The 26,261-nt window shown below is 41.2% G+C and overlaps 2 protein-coding genes across 4 annotated transcripts; one reads left to right on the top strand and one right to left on the bottom strand.

Annotated features, from left to right (window-relative positions):
- Positions 1-742: 742 nt before the first annotated feature.
- Positions 743-11,332, bottom strand: Mrps11 (mitochondrial ribosomal protein S11). Its single transcript, XM_026388139.2, has 6 exons — positions 11,210-11,332; positions 10,973-11,083; positions 5,273-5,371; positions 3,273-3,402; positions 1,960-2,025; positions 743-1,251 (listed from the first exon to the last, which is right to left on the bottom strand). The coding sequence occupies exons 1-6, from the start codon at positions 11,272-11,274 to the stop codon at positions 1,144-1,146; spliced, it is 579 nt and encodes a 192-aa protein (XP_026243924.1). The 5' UTR covers positions 11,275-11,332; the 3' UTR covers positions 743-1,143.
- Positions 11,333-11,684: 352 nt separating this feature from the next.
- Positions 11,685-19,816, top strand: Mrpl46 (mitochondrial ribosomal protein L46). 3 transcript variants are annotated; one of them, XM_026388140.2, is made up of 4 exons: positions 11,685-11,912; positions 13,561-13,750; positions 14,857-15,030; positions 19,430-19,816. In XM_026388140.2, the coding sequence occupies exons 1-4, from the start codon at positions 11,685-11,687 to the stop codon at positions 19,678-19,680; spliced, it is 843 nt and encodes a 280-aa protein (XP_026243925.1). In that variant the 3' UTR covers positions 19,681-19,816. The 3 variants fall into 3 exon arrangements, with proteins under 3 accessions (XP_026243925.1, XP_077655905.1, XP_026243926.1); XM_077799779.1 differs by having other exon boundaries at positions 14,860-15,030; XM_026388141.2 differs by having other exon boundaries at positions 11,732-11,912; positions 13,565-13,750.
- Positions 19,817-26,261: the final 6,445 nt, after the last annotated feature.

Genomic DNA, 26,261 nt, shown 5'->3' on the forward strand with positions numbered 1-26,261 from the left:
TGAGGAATAAGATAAGGTAGAAGGGAAACATTTTTCCTTCTAAGCTCCAATCTGGGTTCCTAGTCTTTCCCTTTCTCTACCTCTAACAGCTCTTCCTGCCAATGTGAAGGGGTATTTGTGGATTTCACTATGATGAGTACAGGCAGATTCTGGGGCTCAACCGGCAGGGCATGGAGGTACACTCCATGGTGCCTTCTCTTCTAGGAAGCCATTTCAGGGAGCAGTGCTTAACGTACAGGACAGCCCATCTTGCCATCTTCCCTAGTTTCTAGAAAATTCTCTCATTTCTAAGCCCACCATTCTCCATTTTGATATACTCCCTCCTGGGTGCTGGGACTGTCAAAGTCTAGGAAGAACTGCCACTTGAGGGTGGGGAATCTGTGTCTACTACCAGAATATCTGAACTGCAGACAACCATCCTGTACTGTTGGGGCTAACTTTAAGCATGCGCACTGACTGAAATCTTCTGTCAGAATCCAGGGATTGATAGTAAAAATGCTTTCCATTTGGGGTCAAATTACAGGCCATTAGTATGAAAAGTTCGTAAGATGAGCTCTGGAAACCCTGGTTGAAGGGTTATAATAGAAATATGTGAAACCAAAGAAGGGGTGTGGTAAAGAACAGCTCAAATTTACACTTTAACCCTTCCACTGAAGGTCTCGCTTCAGTTCACAGTCTTTTTAGGAGGAAGTAGGGATTAGTTTGTCACTCCAAGAGTAAAAACTCACAATTGCTACAGATGGTACAGATGGTCTTTTATTTTCACAAAGCAGAGACTGAAGCCTGGGCCTCAGCTGCCCCTTCAGCTCTCCTGTGTAGGAGAGAAGCATGTGACTTGTAATTTGGCTCCCGATAGAGAGCTTTTTGCTGTCCACCTCTGGATACTGATAGAAGACTTCACAGTTAGTGGGCATGCTAAAGTTAGCCCTGACAATGCAGGAGAGGTCTGAACTTGCTTGTGGGGCACATTCCCCTGTCGGAAGAGCCGGCAAAGGCTGTGGTATGTGGAGGCAGAGCTCGCTGTGTGAGAGCCAGACGGGTCTCCAACAGGCCTTCTTCTGGAGGCAGCTTGGCCAGGAGCTTCCTACAAGGTCCAGCTGAAGGCGAGACTTGAGGTCAGGCTCCAAGCAGGCTTTCTTCCCATTACAGCCTCCGAGCCTTCCTAGGGCGGCAACCGTTGTGTGGGACGGGGGTGTTGTCCGTGATTGAGATCACTTCCAGGCCCCCCATAGTCAGTCCTTTGATGGCAGACTGGAAGCAGAAAACAGGAGATTGGTGTGGTTGCAGAAGTGATGACCCAGGACCTCAGGCTTGGGTTGAGAGGGATGGGGTGCTGCAGGGAAGGGAGAAGAACAGGGCTTGGGATACCTACTATCCTGATCTAATTCTACTCTCACAAAACTCTCTTGCCCAAATCCCTTAACCAACCTCTCAATACTGCGTGCTTCTCAAATCACACTGGCCACTTCCCATCTTATGCTTTATAAACTGAGGACAAAGTCTCCTTGTAGAACATTGGCGCAACTTAAGGATCTTTTGTAGCTTCACCTGAGCAATTTCCTCTCCCTGGAATATCCGCACACACAGGCCTCTTCATTCTTGTAAAGTCCGAGAGATGTCCCTGCAGGGTGTGGGACCCCTCTACAGACTCCAGTGCCATGGGCACATGCTTCACCACTGCACTCACTCACTTAGGGATCTGTTTGTGGTGGTCCCTGGGGAACCATTCCCAGGGCCTGGCACCCAGTAGTCACTCAAAAGGGTCTGATGAATTAAACTAAACGATCTAAGTTTGTTTTGAGGGGCTCAGTAAATTATAGGAACAACAGAAAGAAACTTGAAGCCATGCTGTGGAATCCACTAACGGAGACTTTTACACTTTCTCTACACCTAGTTCTCAAGCCCCAATTTTTCTCACTAAAGCAAGCACAAGCACCATGGAGGACTGAGGTTACTTACCCAGCGCCCTGGCCCCAGGCCTTTCACCACCACTCGGATATGGGTCACACCCTTTCCTGTAGCTTTCTGGAAAGAAGCAGCAAGTGGTTAATGCCTGGGTTACTGCACCCCAATCTCTTGCTACTGCCATAGTGGGGCAAGAGGGAAATGGTACCTACAGAAGAAAGAAGTGGGGCAGAATCAGAGAAGGAAGCAAAGCAGAGATGGCTGCAGTGGAGGACAGAGACAGCAGAGACCACAGAATGTCAAAAGTCAAAGAACTAAATTGACTGTGATCTTTTCACTCAGGATAGTATCGCCACCTTATGGAGATTTTGAAATATCATTCAGATTCTTCTCAGGTTCACAAATGTAGAATTTCAGACCATGAGGTACCACCCTGAACTTCAAGACTGACTCTAAATACCCACTTAAAAAGTGTTATTTAGGGCTGGAGGGGGGTGGGGGGGTAGCTCAGTGATCTGGCACTCGTCCAGCATGTACGAAGGGCCGGCACCATGAAAAATAAAAGTGTTAATTAGTATTAGAGTTAAATTTTGCTTTCTTGATTATAAAGGCAATTCTTTCTAGAAACTAAAAAACACACATAACTTACCATGCAGAAGCCACTGTTACTTGATCTTTATAGCATTTTGATTTTTGATGATCATTATTATATAGCAATCAACATCTTTGGATATCGAATTTTAGTTGAAGGTCAAGATTTTCATTTGTAAGGCCTCTGTTATAGCAGAAAGTATGCAGGTTTTGGTTATAGGCCAATCTAGATCCAAATCAGGGAACTGAACTGCAGTTTGGCTTTAAAGTCACACACATTCAGATTCTCAACTGGCTCTTGAAAAACTAGATAATACTAAAGGCTTTTTGAAGAATTATGGTAATAAATTAAAATTGCCTGGAACATAGTAGTTGTTCAATAGCAGCACACTGACAACTTGCTTCTAGAAAAATCTACTATACTTCATGGTGGAACTGGTACGGTGTGAGTCCTCATTAAGCCACATGTTCCCCAGGTAGAGTACTATCATCCCTTCCTCACCCTTCTGGTCTTTAAATTGAAGGGTCTTTGGTTCTTTTGCCTTTAGCACCCTGACTCTTACTCCTAAAACAACCAAGTGTTTTACCTCTAATGAAGCTAAAAAAAAAAAAGAGAGAACCCTGCCACATAGACCTCTTCAAGCTACCTGCAGAGTCAGGGTATCTAACAGGGTACCTCCTCATTGCTTCTGAATGACCAAGGAGAATCCTTTGCACTGATCAGTCATGCAAAGAGTGGAAACACTGAGACAGAACCACAGAGCATGTGTACTTACTGCTGCTGCAGCTATGCCCGCTGTCTGTGCTGCGATGCCTGTGCCCTTCTTGGCATTCCGAAACCCCTCAGTGCCACAGGAAGCAAAGGCCAGGGGCTGGTGAGTGGCAGAGACCACCTGAATCTGTGTGCTGGGTAAAGGAGAAGAGACAAAATGGATGTAAGTATTGTTCAGGGAAATAAAAGAGATCTAACTATGCCCTTAAAAGCCCGAGTAAGAAAGAGAAATTCATTTGCTTTATCTTGAGTTTAATGCTTTTTAAATCCCTTTAAGAAGTATCAGGAAGGGTCGAATCATCCCCTAAGCCTAATAGAAAACTGACAAGTCATATGATCTGAAGAGAGCTCCACAATCTGAGGGTGGTTAAGCATCACCAGAGGAAGTGCCTTCCCCGTAGCTGGCATTTAAATTAGGTGTGATGTCCTTGTCTTTTTTTCCCCCCTCCTAAGAAATTAGATGTTTAATTATCAGGGAATTTTTAAAGAGTTTTCGTTGAAATTTTCAAATATGCTTTCCCTACACAAGTGAAAAGAGTACATGAACCCGGGACTCATCACTCAGCTTCAATTACCAACTCATCTCCAATTTAGCTTTGCCTATAAACCTTGTTCCTAGTCCCGTCACCAATGGATTATTATGAAGCAAATCTCACACCTATCATTTCATCTGCAAATATTTCAGTTCATACATCTAAAACAGAAGGAATACTAAAACAAAACCCACAACATGATTGTCATAATCAAATTGTCACACTGGATAATTCTTATGCTTATTATAACACTCTATTCCGTGATCAAAGGTAATTTTAAATAAGTGAAACATTTTCCCTAATTATCTCTAAAATGTTAAATTACAATTAAGAATCACTTTTAGAAATCCTAAGACATGCCTTCTGTTTCCCTTTCAGTAATCATCCCCCTATTTTCTGGTCTGGAGAGCTGCCTGGGAGCTCAGAGCAGAGGGGAGTAGAGGCTGTTGTATGGGCCTCCTCTGGGAGGTGGCCTTGGGCTTAGTTGCTTGTTGGCCTGGCTCAGCTCTGCAATTCCCCCTGCCAGGGCTTCTTGCATTTTCTATCTTGAACAGGAGGGTAAGATCATTGCTTGTTTCTGAGATGACCTCAACAGTGATGTGTAGAAAATGCCACTGAGACATCTAGGGGTGGGAGGAGGAGGAGGAGGAAGAGAAGGAGAAAGAGGAGACACTTACACAAAAGCATGGATCTAACCTGTGTCCCTAATAGCTTGAGACGGGGAGAGGGAAAAGGAAAAAAAAATCCAGTTGCTCTCATTTCAAGTTTACCCAACAGATGGATCCTACAGCATTTCCTCTGCCACACACTCTAGCCAGTGACTACGGTCTCCTGTACTATTCTTTAAGCTGCCTGGTGGTCAGGCTGTGACCAAATACAGATTTCCAAGTGAGGGCCTGATCTGTGAGGTTGTCACTAATGCCAGCAATGTTTCTGTAGTCCACACATGACCAAACACCTTGGACATCTGTTTATATGCCACACAAGAACACCAGTCTTGTCACTCTGAATTTACTATTTGCAGGTAGCCCCTACAAGGCAAGAGTCAGTGCATAGTGGCCCAAACATTAAAGGGGGAGCATGTATTTGAAGTTTTATATAAGGGTTAGTTTATTAATAATGTATTTATAAGTCTCTCTGATTCATATTTCATCCACCCCATTCCCTAGTACTCAGCTTGAGATCCTCCTGCCTCAGCCTCTTGAATAGTTGGGATTACAGGTGTGCACCACCATATTAGTGGAACCATCGTCCTTAATATATTCCCTCCAACAACCTTTAAGCAGGACCAGGAAATATTATTCCCAAGAAGGCAAAGAGATTGTGTATTTCTTTAAAACTTAAGGAAATTTTGTAAAGACAAAGTTGTTTTCCCCAAACAAGAGGTATTTGCCTGGGGAACCCCAGCTCTAGCATCATCACACAGCACCCAGACCCGACAAGGGGTGGAACAGCTTCCCTTCCCACCTACTTGTTGTAGGATGCTTTAATGTGTGCGACTGGGATCTCCTCAAATTTCTTTCCTGCCCATCTCAGAGAGCTCTCCTGGCCTGGAACTGGAGGGTAAATGCTGCAAGTAGAAAAAACATTTTATTTAAAATTGCCCGGATTTTTTTAAATCAAAGAAATACATCACATGGTTAAAGAAATTAATAAATCAAATGGCACAGATGAACCCAGATGAAAGACAACAGCCCTGTCCTACTCTGAAGACAGCTGCCCCTATAATTCCTTTTCAATTCTTCCAATATTTGTGAACACAGTACTTCTTAGGTTTTTTTGCAATGCTGGGGATCACCCAAGGTCTCACAAGTACTAGCTGAGCACTCTACCACCAAGTTTCATCCCCAGCCTGGGGCTATTTCTCAGCTTGTTGACCTCAGACAAATGGAGTAACTTTCTACTATAAGAAAAGGAAATTTAATTGATACTCCTTACCTCCTCTTGTCTCTGGTAGCATAATTATATTATTGTTTTCAAGTCCTTTATGGACTACTTTTTCTGCAATTCAAAAACAGTCAAACTTCTGTTTCTTGTTTCATCAACCCAACAATATCTTATCTATACTTTATAAAAATGAGATAAAGTAATTTTAACATTCATCATTATTATTAAAAAAATCCACAGGCTAGGGTTGTGGCTCAGCAATAAAATGCTCACCTAGCATGTGCGAGGCCGTGGGTTTGATCCTCAGCACCACATAAAAATAAATAAATTAAAAAAAAAGATATTATGTCCAACTACAACCAAGTATCCCCTAGAATTATAGACATCAGCACATAAGGGACAGATAAAAATATTTTATGTTTGGCAGGCCAAGGGGGTTATTTATTTATTTATGGTACTGGGGATAAAATCTGGTATCTTGTGCACCCTAGGCAAGTGTTCTACTACTGAGCTACATCCCCAGCCCTTTTAAAATTTTATTTTGGAATCAGGTGTGATGGTACATGCCTGTAATCCCAGCAACTCAGGAGGCTAAGTAGGAGGATTGCAAGTTTGAGACCAGAAAGTCAGCAAGACCCTGGGCAACTTAGTGAGAACTTGCTTTAAAATGAAAAATGAAAAAAAGGGATGGGGCTGTGACTCAGTGGTTAAGTCCCTGGGTTCAATCCCTGATTCCAAGGAAAAAAAAAATTATTTTGAGATAGGCTCTTGCTAAGTTGTCCAGGTTGGCCTATAGTTTGAGATCCTCCTGCCTCAGCCTCTTGAATAGCTGGGATTATAGGTGTGCACCACCACGCCTGGCTTCTGTCACAACTACTAAACTCTGTCATGCTATCACATAAGCAGCCATATACAACAGCAAATTAATAAACTTCATTTACTAAAACAGACAATTGGCCATAATTTGCTAACCCCAACTCCAGACCAGCGACTCTCAATGTGGACTGAATAGCAGAGTCCCCTGGGTGCATCCAAATGCTTAATGCCACTCAGACTTAAGGATGGGGCCTGGGAACCTATTTACACATACTCCAGGTGACTCAGATGTGCACTAAGGGTTGGGAGCACTGGCCTAGACATTGTGGTTGAGTTCAAGACCTTTTGGCTTTGCCTGATCTATTTTCTAGTTTTCTTTGGGTAAGTACTCTTTTATTTTCAGATGGAGAAGCTCAGGTACAAATAGGAGCATAAGGTCGGCAAGAGAAGTCAGGCGGTGGACCTAGGAGATCTGCTTTAGTTGCGAGTTTTACTCACAAAGTTGTGCTTTTCACAATTTAAACACATATGGATGTCATTCAGTATTGCAGATGGGAGAAAACCCACTGTTCTACTCTGCCCGTACACCCACATCAAACTCATGTGTGTACTCCACACAGCCATGCTCGACTTTTACTACAATGAACTCTGCCACTCTCCCTCAGCCCTACTGGCTTTCCAAGAGAAACGTTCAAAAACAAAACAAAACAATAGCACATTAGTTACAAGTGTATTCTTTCCTGTGGGTCTGATCTTGATTTAGAACCTCCCAATGCTTTGGCTTATCAGTCTATATGCTGGGATGGAAATTGGGTGAATCTTGTAGATGACATTAACATTTATAAGATGATCATTTCAGCTGGGTGTAGCGTGATGGTACCCACCTGTAATCCCACTGGCTTCAGGGAATTAGGCAGGACCACTGCAGGTTCAAGGCCAGCCTGGGCAACTTAGTGAGACTTTCTAAAAGTAAAAAAGGGCTGGGTATGTGGTTCAGTGGTAAAATGACCCAGGGTTCAATCCCTGTACTATGGGTGGCGGGGGGAAGAAATGATAATCATTTCCCTACTGATAATTACCCCCTGTTGACTTGGGGGTCAACAAACACAAACCTACTAAGTCTGAGTGTAATGCCTTTTGTAGATACTATGGTTTTGGAACTAGGAAGGATTCAGATGTTGAGCCATTTAATTGAAAACATAGGCAAGATCAGGCCTTTAAACCTCCCAGGTTCAATGTGTAAACAAACAAGTGGTTTATCTAAGGAAGTCCCTAAACATAAAAGACAAAGCTTTTTGGTACTGGTTGCTTACCTCTTTCTATTTACACTCACACCAGGAAAACGTAGAGAGGCAAACCATTTTGTAACTGCTGCCAGAGATAATTTTTTAAAAATGCAAACAAATGTAGAAAAAGGCAAAGACCACAGCTCCTGGCTTAGTGGTCCTTAACAAAACTCCTGTTGGCTTCTATTTCTAAACATTGTTTCCTTCAGTGATCACATCTTCTGTTCTAGTTTGGCTTCTTACTGCCCTGGTCACACCTAACCTTTGTCATTACCAATACTTGTAACTCCATCATAACTTTGATTTCAAATACTACACTCTCTAGCAACCACCTCCTGACACACCCACTCACTTCCCCTGCTGTCTTCACTCTGGGATCTTTCAATCTCACAAGGACTTACAATCCAATAACTCTACCAGCCTTCCATTGTCCCTCACACTCCTCATGTCCCCACTTCTCTCCTCACCTAGACTAAATCTTGTGGCCAATTTCTGACAATTACTCCCTTGCAGACACTCTTGATGCTGTTTCCTCTTACTTCATTGTATTCTCCTAGCAAATCCTTAACTGTGGTCAAATCCACCTTGCCAGTCATTCTGAGCTGTGCAAATACATAGTAATGCTGACTTAACCTCTCTACCAGGGCTTCTGAACCTCAGCACTATTGACAGTTGGGCAAGATAATTCTCTGTTTTAGGAGGCTGCCCTGTGAATTGTGGGGTATTTAGCAGCATCCCTGGCCTCTACCCACTAAATACTGTCCCCAAATTTTGATAACCAAAGATGTTGTCAAACATTGCAAAAAAGTCCTCTGAGGGCAAAATCAATCCCCATTGAGAATCACTCCCCTATGTGAATGACTTCTAGCATCAGATGGACACTCAGCACTGCCTGGCAATCATCCCTAGTCCAATTACCCTTCAATTTTTCTGGATGACTCTTTTATTCCTTCTTTTGTCTCCCTAAACCTCCAACTCCTTCCTGTTTCCTCAATGCCAGCTGATGACCTCTACAGAGAAAGAGCAGCAATCAGAATTTCTTCTGGCTCCCACTACCAAACACCTGTGCCCACAGCCTTTGCTGTCTATCCCATTACCATGTTCCACTTGCCTATTAGTCCCTCAAGGACAGTGCTCCGGCAATGTTCCACTTCAGTATTCATTCTTTCCCTTCTCTATGCATCATTCTAGCAGCAAAACATACTGTCATATCTAAAATCTAAGGAAAAACCCAAACCTCTTGAACCCAAAGATTCCTTGAGCTGCCCATTATTTTACTCCCTCTTACAGCAAAGCCTCCTTAAGGAACTAACTATATTCATTTTTTTCCTGTCTTCTATTCTCCTTGCACCCACTCTAATCAGACAGTAGCCTTTACCACTCCACTAAATGTGCTCTAATCAAGGTCACCAGCCACCTCCACACGTGAATCCAATGTGCAATCTTGACATTGTTTCACCCACCTATCATATCAGTGTGTTTGACACACTGATTTCCCATTTGACTACACTGAAAACAAACAAACAAAAAACAACAACAACAAAAACTTTCTTGGTTTTCTTACTACCTCTCTGGAGGTTCCTTGTCTCTTGCTGGTTCTTTTACATCTCTTTAATCTCTAACAGACTTCATTATATCTCCATTTAGTGACTAGGCATCTCCAATTTAACCAGCCAAACCTAAACTCATGCAGTCCTCTCCATATTAATAAAATAAAAACTCCATCTTTCCAGTTGTTTAGGCCCAAAAATTTGGAGTATTTCTTCACTCTCTTCTTTTTCTCACACCTTATATTAACAAATCAGTCTATTTATGTTACTTCCACAGCCATCTCCGTGGCCCAAACCTCCATTGTTTCTTGCCTAAATTATTTTTATTTATTATTCTAACTCCTTGGAAGATTTCTTCCAGCTTCCATCCTTGCTCCCTGTGATTTAATATCAACATAGCAAATAAACTCTCTTTAAAAAGTAAGCAAGATCATGTCAGCCATCTACTCAACTCCCCAGTAGCTTTCCATCTCAGTAAAAGCTAAAGTTCTAGAGATGGCCTGTGAGCCCTACAGAATGTTGTTGTACATGCCTGCTGGTATCCCTACCTCCCACTGTTATAACTCCCATATTTTACTTATTTTCTATTTATTGTATCCTGCCCACTAAAATTTAACTTGCATAGAAGCAGGGCTAAAAAAAAAAAAAAAAAGCCCTGCTTGTTTGATCAGGGTTATAACCCCAACACTTTGAATAGTGCCTGGCATTGTTGAATGAATGATTGCAACAGATTCTTGGTTTAAATCCTTTCAGCAGCTTCTTACTGTCTGCAGTGGAGAGTATGAAATCTCTAGGGTGACAGAAAAATACCTTTACCATGACAGGCATGGTAGTGCACAAGTGTAATGCCAGTTATTTGGAAGGTTGAGGCATCCTTTTCACAGACTGTTATCTTTGCTTACAATGATCCCTTTTATCTTGTCCAGCTGAATTCCCATTGAATTCACTAAGCTTACTGTCTTACCATAATCTTGCATGATTTTCTTGGGAGTGGATACTTATTCTTTCATACTTCCAACCAGTTCTAACTCCATTATACTATTAATCAGATTATGTTGAAAACGTTTGCACATATGCCTTTCTTGGACGACCCTATGCTACTAAGGAGGGAAATAGTCTTTTATATATCCAGCAATTAGCATTGTACTGGATGTGAGGGTAAGTGGACATATACACTCCCTGCACACAGAGGTAGTGGCACTGCTGGGAAGCAAGGTGCCAGTTTCTAGGGCTGAACACAAAACTCACCCTGGACCTTTAATCAGCTCCAAGAAATGCAGGATAATCTGTTCCATAGTGTGTCACCCCACTCTTTCCATTTTGTGTCTGAGGAGGGAGGTTGTTAATTTGACATGAAATTCATTTCAAAAGGATTAAGAAAGCTCATATTTGTTATACACAGATTCTGACATTCAGTCATTCAACCAACTAATGTTCACTGTGAAGCTACTTTGTGCCAGAGCTCATCTCATTTATAATTTCCATAATCTTGAGTATTACCCCCCACTTTAGATAAGACTTAGATCTGCACAAGGCCCCACAGAAGTCAAATGACAAGAGTGGGAATTCATTGGTTTTCTGACACTGCATGGGTGCGTATTTCCAAAGGGTTGGACCAGAAGTGGCCCTCACCTGAAGCTCTTGTGGCTCGGAGCCACCTCCTCAACTTCCGGCTTGGCCGCCGCATCTTGCAGTACCTGGGCTCCGGTGTGGACAGTCCGGGATGGGTCTCGGACTACAATCCTGCGGAGAAGGAAAGCTCAAAAAAGCCCCGGCCTACCGGCCACCGGAACCCAAGTAACATATAGGACACTGTTAGGAGAACAGTCCTGAAGACAGCCATAGGCTCCAGAAGGCAATCGTTCTTACCCGGTCGTCGGGGTCAGCGCCCAAGACCGCAAGATCCTCGACCCCGCGTTTCTCACAACCTGCATGATTTGAATTGACCCCAGTCAGCTCCGGTCGGCCGCTTCCGGCGTAGCTGGAGTGACGCCAGCACCTTGAGCGCCTGTACTGGAGAGTACAGAAAGGAAAGTCGAGGGGCTGACATAAAAAAAAAAAGGAAAGTCATCTGATTGCTCTCTAAAAGGCCCATTAAGTATTTTTATTCAAATTTAAGTGCTCTATGAAAACTATAGTTGCATGTTCACCTGGGACTCGCTTCCCCTTTTAATGTTCTAATATGAGAATTTCACCTGCACCACCCGCCATATAGGAATGGTTTGTTCCAATAGTTCTTGGGATAGTACTGTTCCTGATCTTGCCATCCGCGTTGCCTTATGGGAATACGGGGTTGGTTGAGGACTCCGCTTGGAGCCGCGATGCATTGTGGGAAGGGAGAAAGATGGCGGTGTCCGTTAGGCGGACTCTGTCAGGTGTGGCGGGGGGCTGGCGGAGGTTCGAAAGGGTCTGGGCAAGTAGCCTGGGTTCTCGCACCCTGGTCCTTGAGGCCGCACCCTCAAAAAGGGAATCCCCATGGCGTTTGTTGGGCGCGTTGTGTCTGCAGCGACCACCGCTCGTTTCCAAGCCGCTGACCCCACTGCAGGAAGAGATGGCAGCTCTGCTACAGCAGGTAGGATTGAGACACAAGTGCAAGGGGAGGTAATAACGGCTCACGGGCCTTGGTTCGATCCTGACTCTGGCACCATTTAGTCCGTGTGATTTTGATCAAGACATTTCACTACCCTGAACTTCCGTACACTTGTCTGCAAGATGAAACAAATCTTATTAAGGTGGGTTGGTATGTAATGGGCATTTAACAAATATTTTATTTTTGATGGCCTTATTATTGTCACTTGGGGCAGTTTTTGTAGATTCATTCTTTTTTTTTTCTTTACCAGAACATCACATAAGTTTATTTCAGATGTAACAGCAATGTTAAAATTGACAAGTTTAATTCTTAACTGCACCAAGTAAACTTAGCCATTAAAGTAATTTTAAAGTTTTCCCTCCAAAAACTGAGGGAGCTTTTCTTTTCCACCACCACACACCAGTTTCCTAATAATCTCTTTTTGAAAGATTTTCAATTGATGAGTAAACTTTGAAGAGATTTCAGAACTCCTTTCCTCAAATGAAAACTAATCTGGGCAAATTATACATTCCATAGATTTCTCTACAGATTCTTTTCTTTAGAACCTAAATGCAAATTCCATACAGTAAAACATTCTTTTTTGTTCATTCAGAACAGTAGGGATCTGGTCGCGAACAAGAATCGGTCCTTGTTAAAAGGAACTCATAGACTGGAGGGGATACAATCTTTGTGATGTGATGAGTGTTTAGAATGAAGTATAGGAGACAGTGGGCACATCTGTGAGATGCCTGCGATAGAGTCTGCTCTGTTACCTCACCGGGTTATTTCTGTGAAGGGCAAGTGAGGAAATATGGGTAAAAGCTGAGTGTAGTGGCTGTGAAGATGTTATATCTCCACATACAGTGATTAAAGGGTGTAGGTTTCCTCAGATTCTGGGATGTTTTGTCTTAGGTTACTGATAGCTTTAAGCTTTTCTTCTGTTTTTTGCTAAATTTATTAATTTTCTCACTTGGCATATTCATACCCTACAGATGTTCGTAGCATATATCAGACATGTGTTTTTCGACAGATATGCAGTAGTGAATAAGACAGGAGTAGTTCTGGTTATCAGAGTCCTTGAGTTCAGTGGAGTAGGGGAGAGGAGTCAGTACCCAAATAATCAAATGACTGTTTGCAGATTCTGATAAATATTTTAAAGGAAAACGGTTCTATGAAAGTGCTTCACAGGGACATTTTATGGGTGAGCTAAGGAATGTCTCTCTGAGAGAGTGATATTTAAATCGAGATCATACAAATGAGTAGAAATTGTTCTAGGAGAAAAAAGCAAGGGAAAACACTCTAGGAAGAAGGGGCAACTTCTGTAAAGTCCTTGAGGCAGGAATGTCCTTGATGAATAAGATGATGATCAAGGACTACTACTATGACTAGAGCATGGTAAGTAGGCAGGCAATGCCTGTCCCATTCCTTTGTTCTTTGTAGCAGTTTTGATCTCCAATCACATTCTGACATTTTGGCAAATGTAACTTATGCTTAAGTGCAGGTGACCTTTTTTCTTTGTCTCTGTTTTTCTCTCTGTTCAGTGTTTTAATTGTATGTCTAGTAATATTAAGTGATAAACTTCTGAGTCTATCAAGGATGCTGTAGCTTTGTTATATTCTCCTAGTTTTGTTTGTCTTTTTAATTTTCCTAGATAGAGATAGAAAACAGCCTATATTCAGACCATGAGCTTCGTGCTTTAGATGAAGCCCAGCGACTGGCAAAGAAGAAAGCTGATCTTTATGATGAAGAGCAAGATGAAAAGGATATATTGCTTGTGCAAGATTTGGAAGATATGTGGGAGCAGAAATTCCTACAGTTCAAACCTGGAGCTCGGATAACAGGTATGATCTTTTTAATCTAAAAAAAGAAGTGAAAGGGGTATTCTGGTTCCCAAATATAGGACAATTACTTAGCCTCTGCTTTGTGTTTTAACTAACAAACACATTTTTTTTTTTTTTTTTTTTTGGTACCAGGGATTGAACTCAGGGCTCTTAATCACTGAGCCATATCCCCAGCCCTTTTTTGTAATTTACTTAGAGATTGGGTCTCACTGAGTTGCTTAGGGCCTCGCTGAGTTGCTGAAGCTGGCTTTGAACTCATGATCCTCCTACCTCAGCCTTCTGAGCTGCTAGGATTACAGGTGTGCACCGACCTAACAATTTTTAGTTACAAAACAACTTTGAGGAAAATAAATTCTTTTCCCAATTCCTCACATCTACCCTAATATGGTTTTTAAAAGGCCCATGTTATTTTTGAGTGGGGGGTGGGTAAGAATGTTGGGGTAGCCTTTTCTCTTAGTTAAGCTTTATGAATGTTGTCTGAGTTTAACTCCCATTCTGGGACAGAGAGTGGTTTAAAGTAGGCCTTTTTCTTCTAGTTCTGTGTTTTATTGGAAATTACTCTTTAATTTTTTTTTTTGTAGTTGTCAGCATGCCTTTATTTTATTTATTTTTTTGTATGTGGTGCTAAGGATCAAACCCAGTGCCTCACACATGCTAAACAAGCACTCTGCCACTGAGCCCCAGCCCCAGCCCTGGAAATCACCTTTATGGAAGGGGGTTCTGTTGTCCTTGTTTTACAGATGCAGGCTGAAGAACAGAGAAAGTGTGGGTTAGTTAGATCAGTAATAGTGTTAAGTTGAATTAAGCAGTTGTGTTTGAGTTATGGTTGTTGCTTCTTTTTTAAAGGCTCAGAATATGTTTTACTTTTTAGATAAGTTCAACTCTTGGTTTCCTTTTTTTACTTTTCAGTTTCCTTAAGAGTATGAGACTATACCCTGAAAGAGGTCAGAATTAGAATTAAAGAGATGGGTCAGAGGGGAGATTTGACTATAATTTCTTTGAGAGAAAGGATTATGACACTCCCTTAAAGAAAAACTTTAAAACTCAAAGCTCATTGGTCCCAGATGATCACAGCCTTCTTGCTTTTACTCACCCCCTTTTCATAGAAGCTGATAAAAAAAATGACCGAACCTCATTGCACCGGAAGCTAGACAGGAACCTTATTCTGTTAGTCAGAGAGAAGCTTGGAGATGAGGATGTTTGGATGCTGCCCCAGACAGAATGGCAGCCTGGGGAGACCCTCCGAGGGACAGCTGAGCGAACCCTGTCTGCACTCTCAGGTGAGTTCCTCAGAATCCTACAAGATTCACTTCGGACTCAACCAGATGATTTATAGGCTGATTGTGATAAAGGGCTTAAGAGTAAGGAGTGGGAAGGTTAATGGATACTCATGTTTATAAAGGGTTATTCTGTAGGATGTTTAGCAGTATTTCTGGCCTCTGCCCACACAATTCAAAAGCACAACCTCATTCCTATTCCCATCTACTACCAAAATTATATTTACACACTGGAGAGCAAAATTATAGTGGTTGGGAACCATTATATTAGATGGTTGAAGGGGATGCCAAAGAATTTCCCCTTGCTTTTGTGTCATACCTTTCCATACTGCTAGCATGAGCTTCCTGAAACACAAATCCCTTGTCATGCTTTGCAGAGAATTCTTTAAAGGTTGTTCATAGAAATTCAAATTTTTCAGCATAGCCTAAAAATCCTTTTTGCTGTGGTCCTGATCTCGATAGTCTTCTGTCTTGCTGAGTTTATTATATTCCAGGTTCTAACCTAGTAAAGCTTTTACATTCCTTGAATAAATAATGTAGTCTTTTGTACGTTTCTGCTTTAGGGCATGCTGGTCCCTGGACAGAATGGTTTTGTCCTTCATTGCCTGGCTGCTCAATTTGTAAGACATAGGTCATATGTTGTATACCTTTTGTAGTGGAACCTTCCCTGAGCTTTTAGATAGAGAGAGTGCCTCTTGCTCCTGGGTTCCCACAGTGCATGCCTGTGCACTTTATACAGAAGACCAGACACTTACTCTGTGCTTACCATCATCTGGGTTCTTTCCATGCATTGGGGTCACAGTGATGAATTGGGCACTATCCCTGTTCTCTAGGACCTCATTTTCTAGTGGAGAATATATTCTCTCACATATGCCATTGCACTATAATTGTTTATTATATACTAAATTTCCCCAGCCAGAATTTTGAATTTCTCGAAGTCTGGCCAGTATGTGTTCTTTTTTATGATTTCAACTCCCAATAAAGTAGGTGCTTGCTGAGTGTTTGTTGAGTAAATGGATTTTGTGGTGCACAACCACTTGACAGACCTGCTACCAGCATAAGACTCCTCGCAAAGCATTAGCAGTGTATGCCCCCTAACCCCTTCCCACCACGGGCCTCTTTGGCCTATAGGAGATAGCAAGGCACAATGGAACGTATGAAGCTTTGCTCCTCTCAGTCACGCAGTTGTCACATTTAAACTGATAGCTGGGTTTCTTGCCAGAACCCTTGTGCCCCGATGTTTTGCATCAAACCACTGTGACATATCTGGTCAATTCTGTCTTCTGTGTGTCACATGGAAGGGGTTCTTATTTGGTCCTACTCTTCCCTCTTTTTCATATTCCCATTGTAATAAATATATGTTAAGGGAAATATATAAATGATACTAAAAGATGTTTATATTTATTAGCTGCATATAAAATATGTTGATTTATTGCAAATGTCTACACAAACTAAAGTAGCAAATAATAGAAAATAATTAAAAAGGCAAAGAAAAGCTCAAACAATATGTGAAAAAAGTGGAAATACATTCCCCGCTGACTCCATACTTCCAATATATGCAAGGTGGAATTTCTAGAGGTGGAATTCACTGGTGAAAGTTATGCATACTTAAATTTTTGATAAGTACTGTTTACTTGTCTCTAGTAAGTAGGTAAGTAATAGTTGACATTTTCAGTATATGGGAGTGCCAGTTTGTCTAGACCTCAACAACACATGAAATAGTCCCTTTTTAGTTTTTGCCTTTCCAGTTAGTAAAAATCATCTCTGTTGGATTATTTTCAGTTTATTAGTGAGATTGACTATCTTTTCACATGTTTATTGGCTATGTTTTTCTTTAACTGCCTATTCAGATCCTTTGCTTATATGTATAATGAGCTGTTTTTATCTTTTTGATTTGCTTCTTTTCCAGATCATAGAAAGGCAACATGCATTATTGAATTAAGTTTGGAAAATTCTGAAAAGTGTAAATAAATAATCTAGTATGATTCTACCACAGATATCTGCTGCAAGATTTTGTATTGTATGTGAATTCATACCATATATAAATTCTTCATCTAATACTAGTAGTGCTTTTTTAAGAAAGAACATGAGAAAAGCAGTTCATGTGTATGATGAAAAAATTACCAAGCAGTATTTGGTAAATGTGGTATAAGAAGTAATTTCCCCTTTTCAGAGGCAGCCTTCAGTAACAGATTTTTTTTATGTGTATTCTTTAAGAAATTTTCTATGCATATTCAAGCATATAGTATTTTATACTTCTGTTTTTCTACATAATGGAAGGATATATATACACACACTTCCTTTTTCCTTACATAGTTTTTTAACATTTTTCCAGATCAGTTTATGAAGACTAAGTTTAAGTGTTTTTAACACCTGCATACTGTTTTATAATACATTGATACTACCTTGTGTAAAAAGTTCATTGCTTTTACAAGTGAAGCTGCAGTGAACATCTTTGGGTACTCATCTTTGCTCACATGGGCAAATAAGTTATATTTGGGAAGATAGATTTCTAGCAATGGAGTGGTTTAAGTGTATGTATGGTTAAAATTGATACTTCTTGCCAAACAATGGCAGTTATATTCATTTATATCCCCATAATATATTGAAGGTACCAGTTTTCCCCAAGTAGAGTATAGATCAAACTTTTTAAAATTTATTATGGTAAGTTTCAGTTTATTTATATGGTTAATGGTATTTAATAAATATAGTATAAAAATTAATTTTACAATTGTTTTTTAGTATCTGTATGTGATAGATTCCTGACCCCACCCTGCCCCTATATATGAGACTCTGCAAATGTGCCAAGTTCCTTCTACAAAATGGTGTAGTATTTGCAAGTAACCTGCGCATATCCTCTTGTGTGCTTCAAATCATCTCTAGATTACTTACAATACCTAATACGATGGAAATGTTATGTAAATAGTTGTTATACTATACTATTTAGGAACTAATGACAAGGAAAAAAAGTGTGTATGTATTCAGTACAGAGATAATTGTTTTTCCCCCAAATATTTTCAACCTATAGTTGGTTGAATCCATGGATTTAGGACCTGACTGTAATGATATGCTATTATTGTTTTAATTTGTACTTCTTTAATTATTAATGTTTATTTTCATGTGAAGTTCCTGTTCATATGCTTGGTTCATTTTTCTTTTGAATTTTTTTTTTCCTCATTGATTTCTAAATGTTTTTTTTTTTTTTTTTTTGAGACAGGATCTTGCCCAGACTGGCCTTGAATTTATGATTCTCTTTCCCCACTCTCCTGAGTTGCTGCTCTCTTAAGTGTTTCTTCTATCTATCTATCTGTCTGTCTGTCTGTCTATCTATCTATCTATCTATCTATCTATCTATCTATCTTTCCCCTCCCAGTATTGGGGTTTGAACCCAGGGGCGCACTACCTTCAGACTCCCCTTTTTAAAAAGTTTTTTTTTTTTTAGTTATCAGTGGACCTTTATTTATGTATACATGGTGCTGAAAATTGAACCCAGTGTCTCACATGTGCTAGGCAAGTGTTCTACCACTTAGCTACAACCATAGCCCTTGTCTTTGATTTTTATGTGCTTTGTTTTTTTTCTTAGAGAAAGATTTAGTTTTTATTTAGACAAATATAAGTTTTTATGTATTTGAATTTTTTTTTGTCTTGCTTATAAGGGGCTTCCTTTATCAATAATGATTTAGGAGGTATTCCACATTTTCTTCTAATGTGGTTAGGATTTTCTAAATGAAAAACTTAAGGATTCAGAAATAATTAATTGATCATGAAGCCATCATCTGGAATGTACAAATCTTTTACAGAAATTTGAAATTTCTGCCAAATCTTTAATTTACGGTATCAATTTTGATATGAGGACTGAGTTTGGGATCTAACTCTGTTTTTCCATTTAGCTAGCTAGTCTTAATTAGATGCTATGTAGTAATTAATCCATCATTTCTTCATCCCTTGAAAGCTTGGCTTAGGGTTATTAACTCTAGTTATAGACTGCAGAAATTTTCTGGGGACCTTTTTGTGCTTTGCACATGATATCCCTTTTAAATGTGGGCGAACTTTGCTTTTTAGATACAAGGTATCCTGGTCCTTCACTGACAGATGGTGAATGGACTGAATGTAGTGTCTGGCTGTTCTGATTCCCAGATAGTGCTACTTTAATTGCATTGCTGACTTACAGTCTAAAAGTGGTAGCTTGGCATCTGGGAGTGATCCAGAGGCTATCTACCTCAGGCCAGAAAGCGTTTGGATTGAGAATGAGGAGGGTTTTTGCTGGAATGGCCCTTGTCTTCATTGTTAGGAATGTTTTTTACCTCAGGAGAAAAGTGACTTTGCTAGGGACATCCTGTAATTTGGGGATGAGTGTAACCTTATCTTTCAATTCTGTTTTTTTTTCTTTCTTCTCCCTTAGAAAACAACATGGAAGCCAAGTTCCTAGGAAATGCACCTTGTGGCCACTACAAGTTCAAGTTCCCCCAGGCAATGCGGACAGAGAGTAACCTTGGGGCAAAAGTATTCTTCTTCAAAGCACTACTACTAAGTGGAGACTTTTCCCAGACTGGGAAGAAAGGCCGTCATGTTTGGGTCAGTAAGGAGGAGTTGAGTGACTATTTGAAACCACAATATTTGACCCAGGTTAGAAGATTTCTTTTGGACCTCTGATGGACTGAGATGCCTGTGGATATTGCTCAGACAAATCAGGGGTTAGAGCTTCAAGGACATTTGTGTGGTGGCCCCATATTTGCAGGGAATATCAAGCAGGAAACTAAATTCTGAGAATTAAATGAGTCTGTTATTATGTTGTCTCAGCTGATTTGCTCTTTGAAGATGCCTGGTTCTCCCAGTGAAGAGGGGGCCATCTCTTAGGATGCCTTTCTATTTTCCCCAAGCTGATAATTGAGTATTGTATTACTTTATAATGAAGTAACTGGCCTACTGGGTTCAGGAAGAAAGAACAGAAGGATATGAATCAACCTGAAGCCTTAAGTTCTGTAAAAACTTCTAGGCCCATGAGAAAAACCTGGGTTCATAGTCATTTTCCATTTTATTTTCCCTTTTCCATTTGATATGAAAGAATTTTAATTTTGCCTAGGAAATAATGCCTTCTTATCCCTCCTTTCCTCTCCCCATTCTTCCCTTTCCTTTCCCTTTCCATAAAGCATTTATATTTAAAAAGTAATTAATTATGCCTTAACCTGTTTTGAAAACAGACATGTGAAATAAGCAAGTTCAGCTTATGTCCATTCTGCAAATGGAGGGACCATGACCAGGGTGTAACTTGGCCCAGAGTCATGCTGCGCATTCCTGATGGTGCTAGAGAATGGTGATCCCTTGCTTTTAGTTGGGGCTTTTTGACTATTGTTTGTTGCTTGTGTCACCACTGGTCTCCAGTGCCTGGCACATAGAAGGTACAAATAAATATTTGTTACATGAGTGCAGGCGAGCAAGGAATGAGAAACATTTCCACCCGGAATAGTGGTTCCAGTAGGAAGACTATGGTCCTAGGTTCCATTAAACTTTTCCTGGTTTCCTCTTAGACCCTTTTGGATAAACAGACTGGCTGGTGTGATGTGAACTTGTGAAATGGGGTTTCTATTTCTGCATCAGATGTAGCCTTGTGTTCTTACACAGGGCCAGGGAAATTGCTTTCTGTGATCACAGCAAGGTGTCTAGTACTTAGGTTCCTCTCCTTGCCCTGTACCTCATTACTGAGGGGAGATGTCCTCTAAGTGAGGCTTGCTCATCACCAGCAATAGTGGCACCTTGGAGTGAAGCTTGAGCATAGCCATAGGACCAGGGTGCACTTTACTGGATTCTAGAGTGTGTTGAGTACATGATCTCTATTGCCCATTCTTAGGGCCTTAGCACCTCCAACCTAGAAAGGCAAAAATCATTTAGGTGAATTGGCAATTATGTTCATAACCATGCATGGGCTGGAGATGTTAGTGGTAGAGCACTTGCCCATGTGTGAGGCCCTGGATTTGATCCTCAGCACCATATAAAAATCAATAAATAGAAGAGAGGTATTGTGGGAAAAAAAAAAAAAAAGGTTTGCTTGTTATAACATTGTTTACGTGTTTTGCAGTGTTGGGGATTAACCCTGGCCCTAGATCTAGGCAAGTGCTGTACCCCGAGCTATAGCCTCAGCCTACAACATCGTTTCCTTAGTGGGAAATAGCATATGTGTAATGAGTAAGGAGAGAGATCGTGTCAGAAGAAGCTGAAATTCTGTTAGTTCCTGTGAGATTTCCCCTGGAACATTTTGAGATCACATACAAGATTGAACACCTTTGAAAAAGGTGAAAGTTTTATAGAAATGTTATCCTTTTTTGCAAATAGGAACTGGTTTAGTAGCTTCAGGAATCACTAATAGCCCTTCCACTGTGTTTAGCTGTCTGGGGAAACAGTGAAAAGGAGAAAGCTGTGAAAATATTCTACTCCCTTTGTTTTATTTATTTATTTGTTTATTTAACTTTAAAATCGATGCATTATAATTTATACATAATGGTGGTTTTCATTATGACATTCATATATGCACATAACATAATTTGCTCAGTTTCATTCTGTGTACTCCCTTTCTTTTAAAAAAATCATTGAAGAGGGCCCCATCCTGGACCACATTTTTAATTTTGATGGAACTGATCTCTACTAGGACCTATATCTCAGGAAATGGCACATGCCCAAGATTTAAAGCCAGGGACTAGTGTATATAGTTGTGGGATTTAACAGCATTATTAGTCTCATTGGGCTTGTTTATGCTCTGTTAGCGCTCTGGCTACAAAATTCCATAGGTTTTAGGGGTCTTCTCCCAACCCCTTTTCTGTTATTTTTGAAATGTGATTTTGCAGAATGTAGGATATTCAGCATTGTAGTATAAATGACTATTTGCTGATTGCTAGCTTAAACTTTCCACTGACCAAAAATTGTTTCTACTGTTTCTTTTGGGAGAAGATGACCAGTGACAAAATAAGAAGTGATATTCTCTGTGGAGATGGGTGCCTACCTTCAAAGGAAACTGTGGGAGGAGAGTGGTGTGGGTGGTGGGGACTAGGAGTTGCAGTTTGAGGTGTGTTTGTGCAACCTAAAAATAGAAGAGGGTGTGTGTGTGTGTGTGTGTGTGTGTGTGTGTGTGTGTGTATGTATGTATGTATGTGTATAAGACAAAAAATGCCATCCAACTCACTAGAAAGATCCTCCAGAGATGTAGGTTTAGACCTCCACTTCATCATTTCTTTCCCAGATGATTTCCAGTCACTTTTTTTTTTCTTTTGGTGTTGGGAATTGAACCCAGGGTGCTTAACCTTTAACCACTGAGCTACATCTCTAGCCCTTTTAAAAAATATTTTTATTTTGAGGGGCTGGGGTTGTGGCTCAGTGGTAGAGTGCTTGCCTTGCATGTGTGGGGCACTGGCTTCCTTCCTCAGCACCACATAAATTAATAAAATAAAGTTGTCCATCGACAACTAAAAAAATTTTTAAAAAAATTTTTATTTTGAGACAGGGTCTCACCAAGTTGCTTAAGGCCTTGCTAAGTTGTTGAGACTAGCCTCAAATTTATAATCTTTCTGCCTCAGCATCCTGAGTCAGAGATTGCAGGTATGTGCTACAGTTTCTGGCTCTAGTCACTCTTGACCCACCTTTGCTGGTACTGTGGAGAAAATACTACACACTTATAAATTTGTTTTCCTAGTCACTTGCCCTCCAGGTAACCTCCTGTTGGACCAGTTCTGCACCTAGTGTGTGTTTCTACACTTAGCATTTCATAGGGTAATTAGTCTGACTCTCATATCTAACTGAACTTAAAAAACTACATTAGTTAATTACCTTTTCTCCCCATGAATATCCAACTGGGAGTCAGAAAACTAGGGTTTGAATTTGTTTTATGACCTCAGGAAAGCTATAGCAACTATTACTATTCATGGCATTGGAGTGACTCCTTAGGATCAGGGATGGTGTGAAAGCCCTTACCTACAATGAAAATTTTTATTTAAACCAACAGGGCAGCTATCATTATCCCTGTTTTATTGATGAGAATAGTTTCATGTTAACTTGCTTAGAATTACTCCCTAGGGGCTGGGGATGTGGCTCAAGCGGTAGCGCGCTCGCCTGGCATGCGTGCGGCCCGGGTTCGATCCTCAGCACCACATACCAACAAAGATGTTGTGTCTGCCGAGAACTAAAAATAAATATTAAAAATTCTCTCTCTCTTTAAAAAAAAAAAAAAAAGAATTACTCCCTAGTAAGTAGTGAGGCCAGCTTACGTCTGTGAACACACCTGTCTTCACTTTACCTTTCTCATTTGTAAAATGAATTTGCTACTTCTCAGGTAATGTGATGATTTATCTGAAAGTGCTTCTCATGGCTAGTTGTAAACACTCCATTTAATTCCTTCCAACATAGTTAGGCTTCCATATTCTCTTGGATTCAGCTCTATCTGTAGCTTCTACAACTCTCATTCTCACCTTCTCTAGGTTATGCATCATGGCAACCAAGCATTTCTGACCTGTTTGGAAAGGGACGTGGGTAATTTGGACATTAATGGATTCCAACAGCCAATCTTGAAATGGGTTTGTGGCAGGTCAGTCCCATCACTACATCCAGCTGCTTGGACACTTTCACTCTGTCCCACCCTGGGCCAGGAAACCCAGAGCCACTGTTGGGCACAGGCTTATAGGGCACTAAAAATGGAATAGACCTGCTGACCCATTCTGTTACCTTATCAGGGGGAAAAAGGAGGACCATTGAAAGGTTGGCAACCCAATTACTAAGAGCTCATGGATTGTTAAATTGCAAGCACACACCATAAGATAAAGCTCTTTTGCCTGAAATCTCAGGACTTTATTTCCCTAGAAGCCCTTGGAGCCTGGATTATGGCTGGTCACTTTAGACTGTCAGTTACCTTTCACCTGCCTTTGAATTTATTCTCAAAACACGAAGTGAGGGAGTGAGCTGCTCATCCCCTGTATCCAGGAGAGGCATCCAGCACATGGGCTGCTGTAAGGCTCAGTGATAGGTCTACTCCAGATGGGATTGCTGGGGTGGGACTGAGGTGAAGGATGGGCATGACAAAAGAGGGCATTACGAGCAAGGAATGGGTACACAGCATTCCTGTGCATGCATACCCAAGTCCTCAGCTACCCTACCTTAAACAGTCCTGAAGTAGACTGGAAAAGCCAGCAACAGGTTTTGTACAAAGGCTTTGTAAGTACAGACATACCATTGATCACTGAAATTGCAGATCTCTGGGGTCCTAGTAGTGCTGAGTGACTGAGAGGCTCAGGTGGTGGGGGAGAGAGACCCCTCAAGTTCTCCTTGGCCCAGAAAACTGTCCTAATAAAGTCAGATGAGGAGCCCTGAGAGGAGTGCTCTTTGGAGGCTAACGGGCTGATAGATGGAGTCAAGAACATGCTGAGAATAGGGGATTTGGGAGGACACCTGCAGATCAGGACACTTTGAGGTAGTAGAGCTGAGAGTAGAGGATACCTGAAACTGAGAAACCCCAAGAGGGTGGAGGGTCAGGGCAGGGTTTCATGATTGGTGGGTGGGGCCATTTTTGTGAGCACCACAAGGTGGCAGCACTTGTCTGTTGGATGCAGCAGGCTGTCTCTGGAACCTTCACTGCACCTGGTCCTGGCTGCTCTATTTGAGCAGGTTCTTGCCTCAGGCTAGGTGACATCTTCTGCCCTGCCTTCTAGGATTGAAGCTGGAACACAACCAGTCAGAATGGATTTAGGGTTTTTGTGACCATCTCTGATAGTGCCACAGACATGTTCTGTCCTCAGGATGGGTCCCACACATTGGGACCACTTTGTGTAGCCTGGTGCTAGCCTGCCTGTCCACACTGTCTGCCTCACTTAATTCTTACATCAGCCCTGTGTGGAAGTTTTTATTCTTACTGTTTCTGGATCAGCAGACCAGTTTAGGGAGGTGAAGAGACTCCATGGAGTTCACGTAGTCAACGTGATGGAGCCAGGATTTAAATCCAGAGCTGTATGATTCTGAAGGCCACTCCCCAGCCCCCAATGTTCCCTGTTGCCTGGAAACTTACTCTTTGTATCAGAATCCCTGACTGGTCATCTGGACAACTTACTGCAGGCTGAGGGACCCTTGGAAAAGCCTGAACTGGGGCAACTTTAAGAATATGAAGAGGATTTGGAGTAGAGAACCATGAAGCTCGGGGGGTTAAATTTCTTGAACTTGGAGAGGAGACTGATGGGAGTCATGGGCTTCAGTGTATGTACTGTAAATACAGGGATGTCATTTAGTCATCTTTGTCTGAATTACAGGAAGTAAGCCTAAAATACAACAGTAGGAATTTTGAGAAGTTATACATGGAAAGAACTCTTTGGACATTGAAAGGAATTTTCGAAACATTCCAGTTACCTTTATACAAACACTTGTGGAGGAGGTGGTTTTACTACTAAGTACTGGAGATAAAATAGTGATCACAATACTTCTGGTCAACATCCTTATGATGATTCAGTGCTGAGGGTTGGGGCAGAAACATGGGACTGTGTGCTGGACACTCCATCCTGTCTGGCCCAGGGAAGGCCTCCCAGGCAGTCCTGGCTGAGCTGAGATCTGAAGGAGGCTGAGGCAGGAGGATCACAAGTTCTAGGCCAAGATCAGCAACTTAGTGAGATCCTGTCTCAAAATTGAAAAAAGGTCTGGGAATAGCTCAGTGGTAAAATGCCCTGGACCCAGTCTCTAGTACCACAAAACAAAACAGAACAGAAGAAATACAGTGTTACATTGTTAAGTGGCCTGGGCCCTTTGGGAATCCAACATGGCTAGTGTTTCCTGTAATCATGGAACCAAATGTGGTTTATTTTAGCATAGGATTAACTGGTTGGCTTTTTTTAGGAACCATGATATATAAAATTTTAAGATTCCTGTATCTGTAACCACAGTTAATTGTGAGTCTATGCCTCCCACCGCTAGAAAGGCCTGAATTTGGACATTTGGGAAAATATGAAAATAATCACACGGAGAGAATATGAAGAGAATCACACAGAGTTTTGTGAAATGCTCACACAAAAACAGACTCTTGGGACTCAAGATGGAGTTGCTTCAGCCATCTCAGGCTTACTCCAGGAGCCTATTGAAGAGAATAGTGGATGAAAATATTGTTTATAACATTACTTATCTTACTTTTAAAAATTCCAATCTAATAGCTTGAATTCATAAAAGTCAGATGTGCTTATGGGATTTTGCAGTATTCCTTGGTTCCTGGTTGTTTGCAT

Source organism: Urocitellus parryii, chromosome 6 (assembly GCF_045843805.1).
Source record: "Urocitellus parryii isolate mUroPar1 chromosome 6, mUroPar1.hap1, whole genome shotgun sequence".
Taxonomy (NCBI): domain Eukaryota; kingdom Metazoa; phylum Chordata; class Mammalia; order Rodentia; family Sciuridae; genus Urocitellus; species Urocitellus parryii.

What these genes read in the sequence shown, in the direction of transcription:
- Mrps11 (XM_026388139.2), bottom strand. Translation starts at nt 11,274, where the DNA reads ATGCAGGTTGTGAGAAACGCGGGGTCGAGGATCTTGCGGTCTTGGGCG. An exon ending in ATTAAAGCATCCTACAACAA is followed by an intron (nt 3,403 to 5,272) that starts GTAGGTGGGAAG and finishes TCCTTTACCCAG; the next exon opens with CACACAGATTCAGGTGGTCT. An exon ending in CGGGCATAGCTGCAGCAGCA is followed by an intron (nt 2,026 to 3,272) that starts GTAAGTACACAT and finishes GCTTCTTTCCAG; the next exon opens with AAAGCTACAGGAAAGGGTGT.
- Mrpl46 (XM_026388140.2), top strand. Translation starts at nt 11,685, where the DNA reads ATGGCGGTGTCCGTTAGGCGGACTCTGTCAGGTGTGGCGGGGGGCTGG. An exon ending in ACCTGGAGCTCGGATAACAG is followed by an intron (nt 13,751 to 14,856) that starts GTATGATCTTTT and finishes CCCTTTTCATAG; the next exon opens with AAGCTGATAAAAAAAATGAC. An exon ending in AACCCTGTCTGCACTCTCAG is followed by an intron (nt 15,031 to 19,429) that starts GTGAGTTCCTCA and finishes CTTCTCCCTTAG; the next exon opens with AAAACAACATGGAAGCCAAG.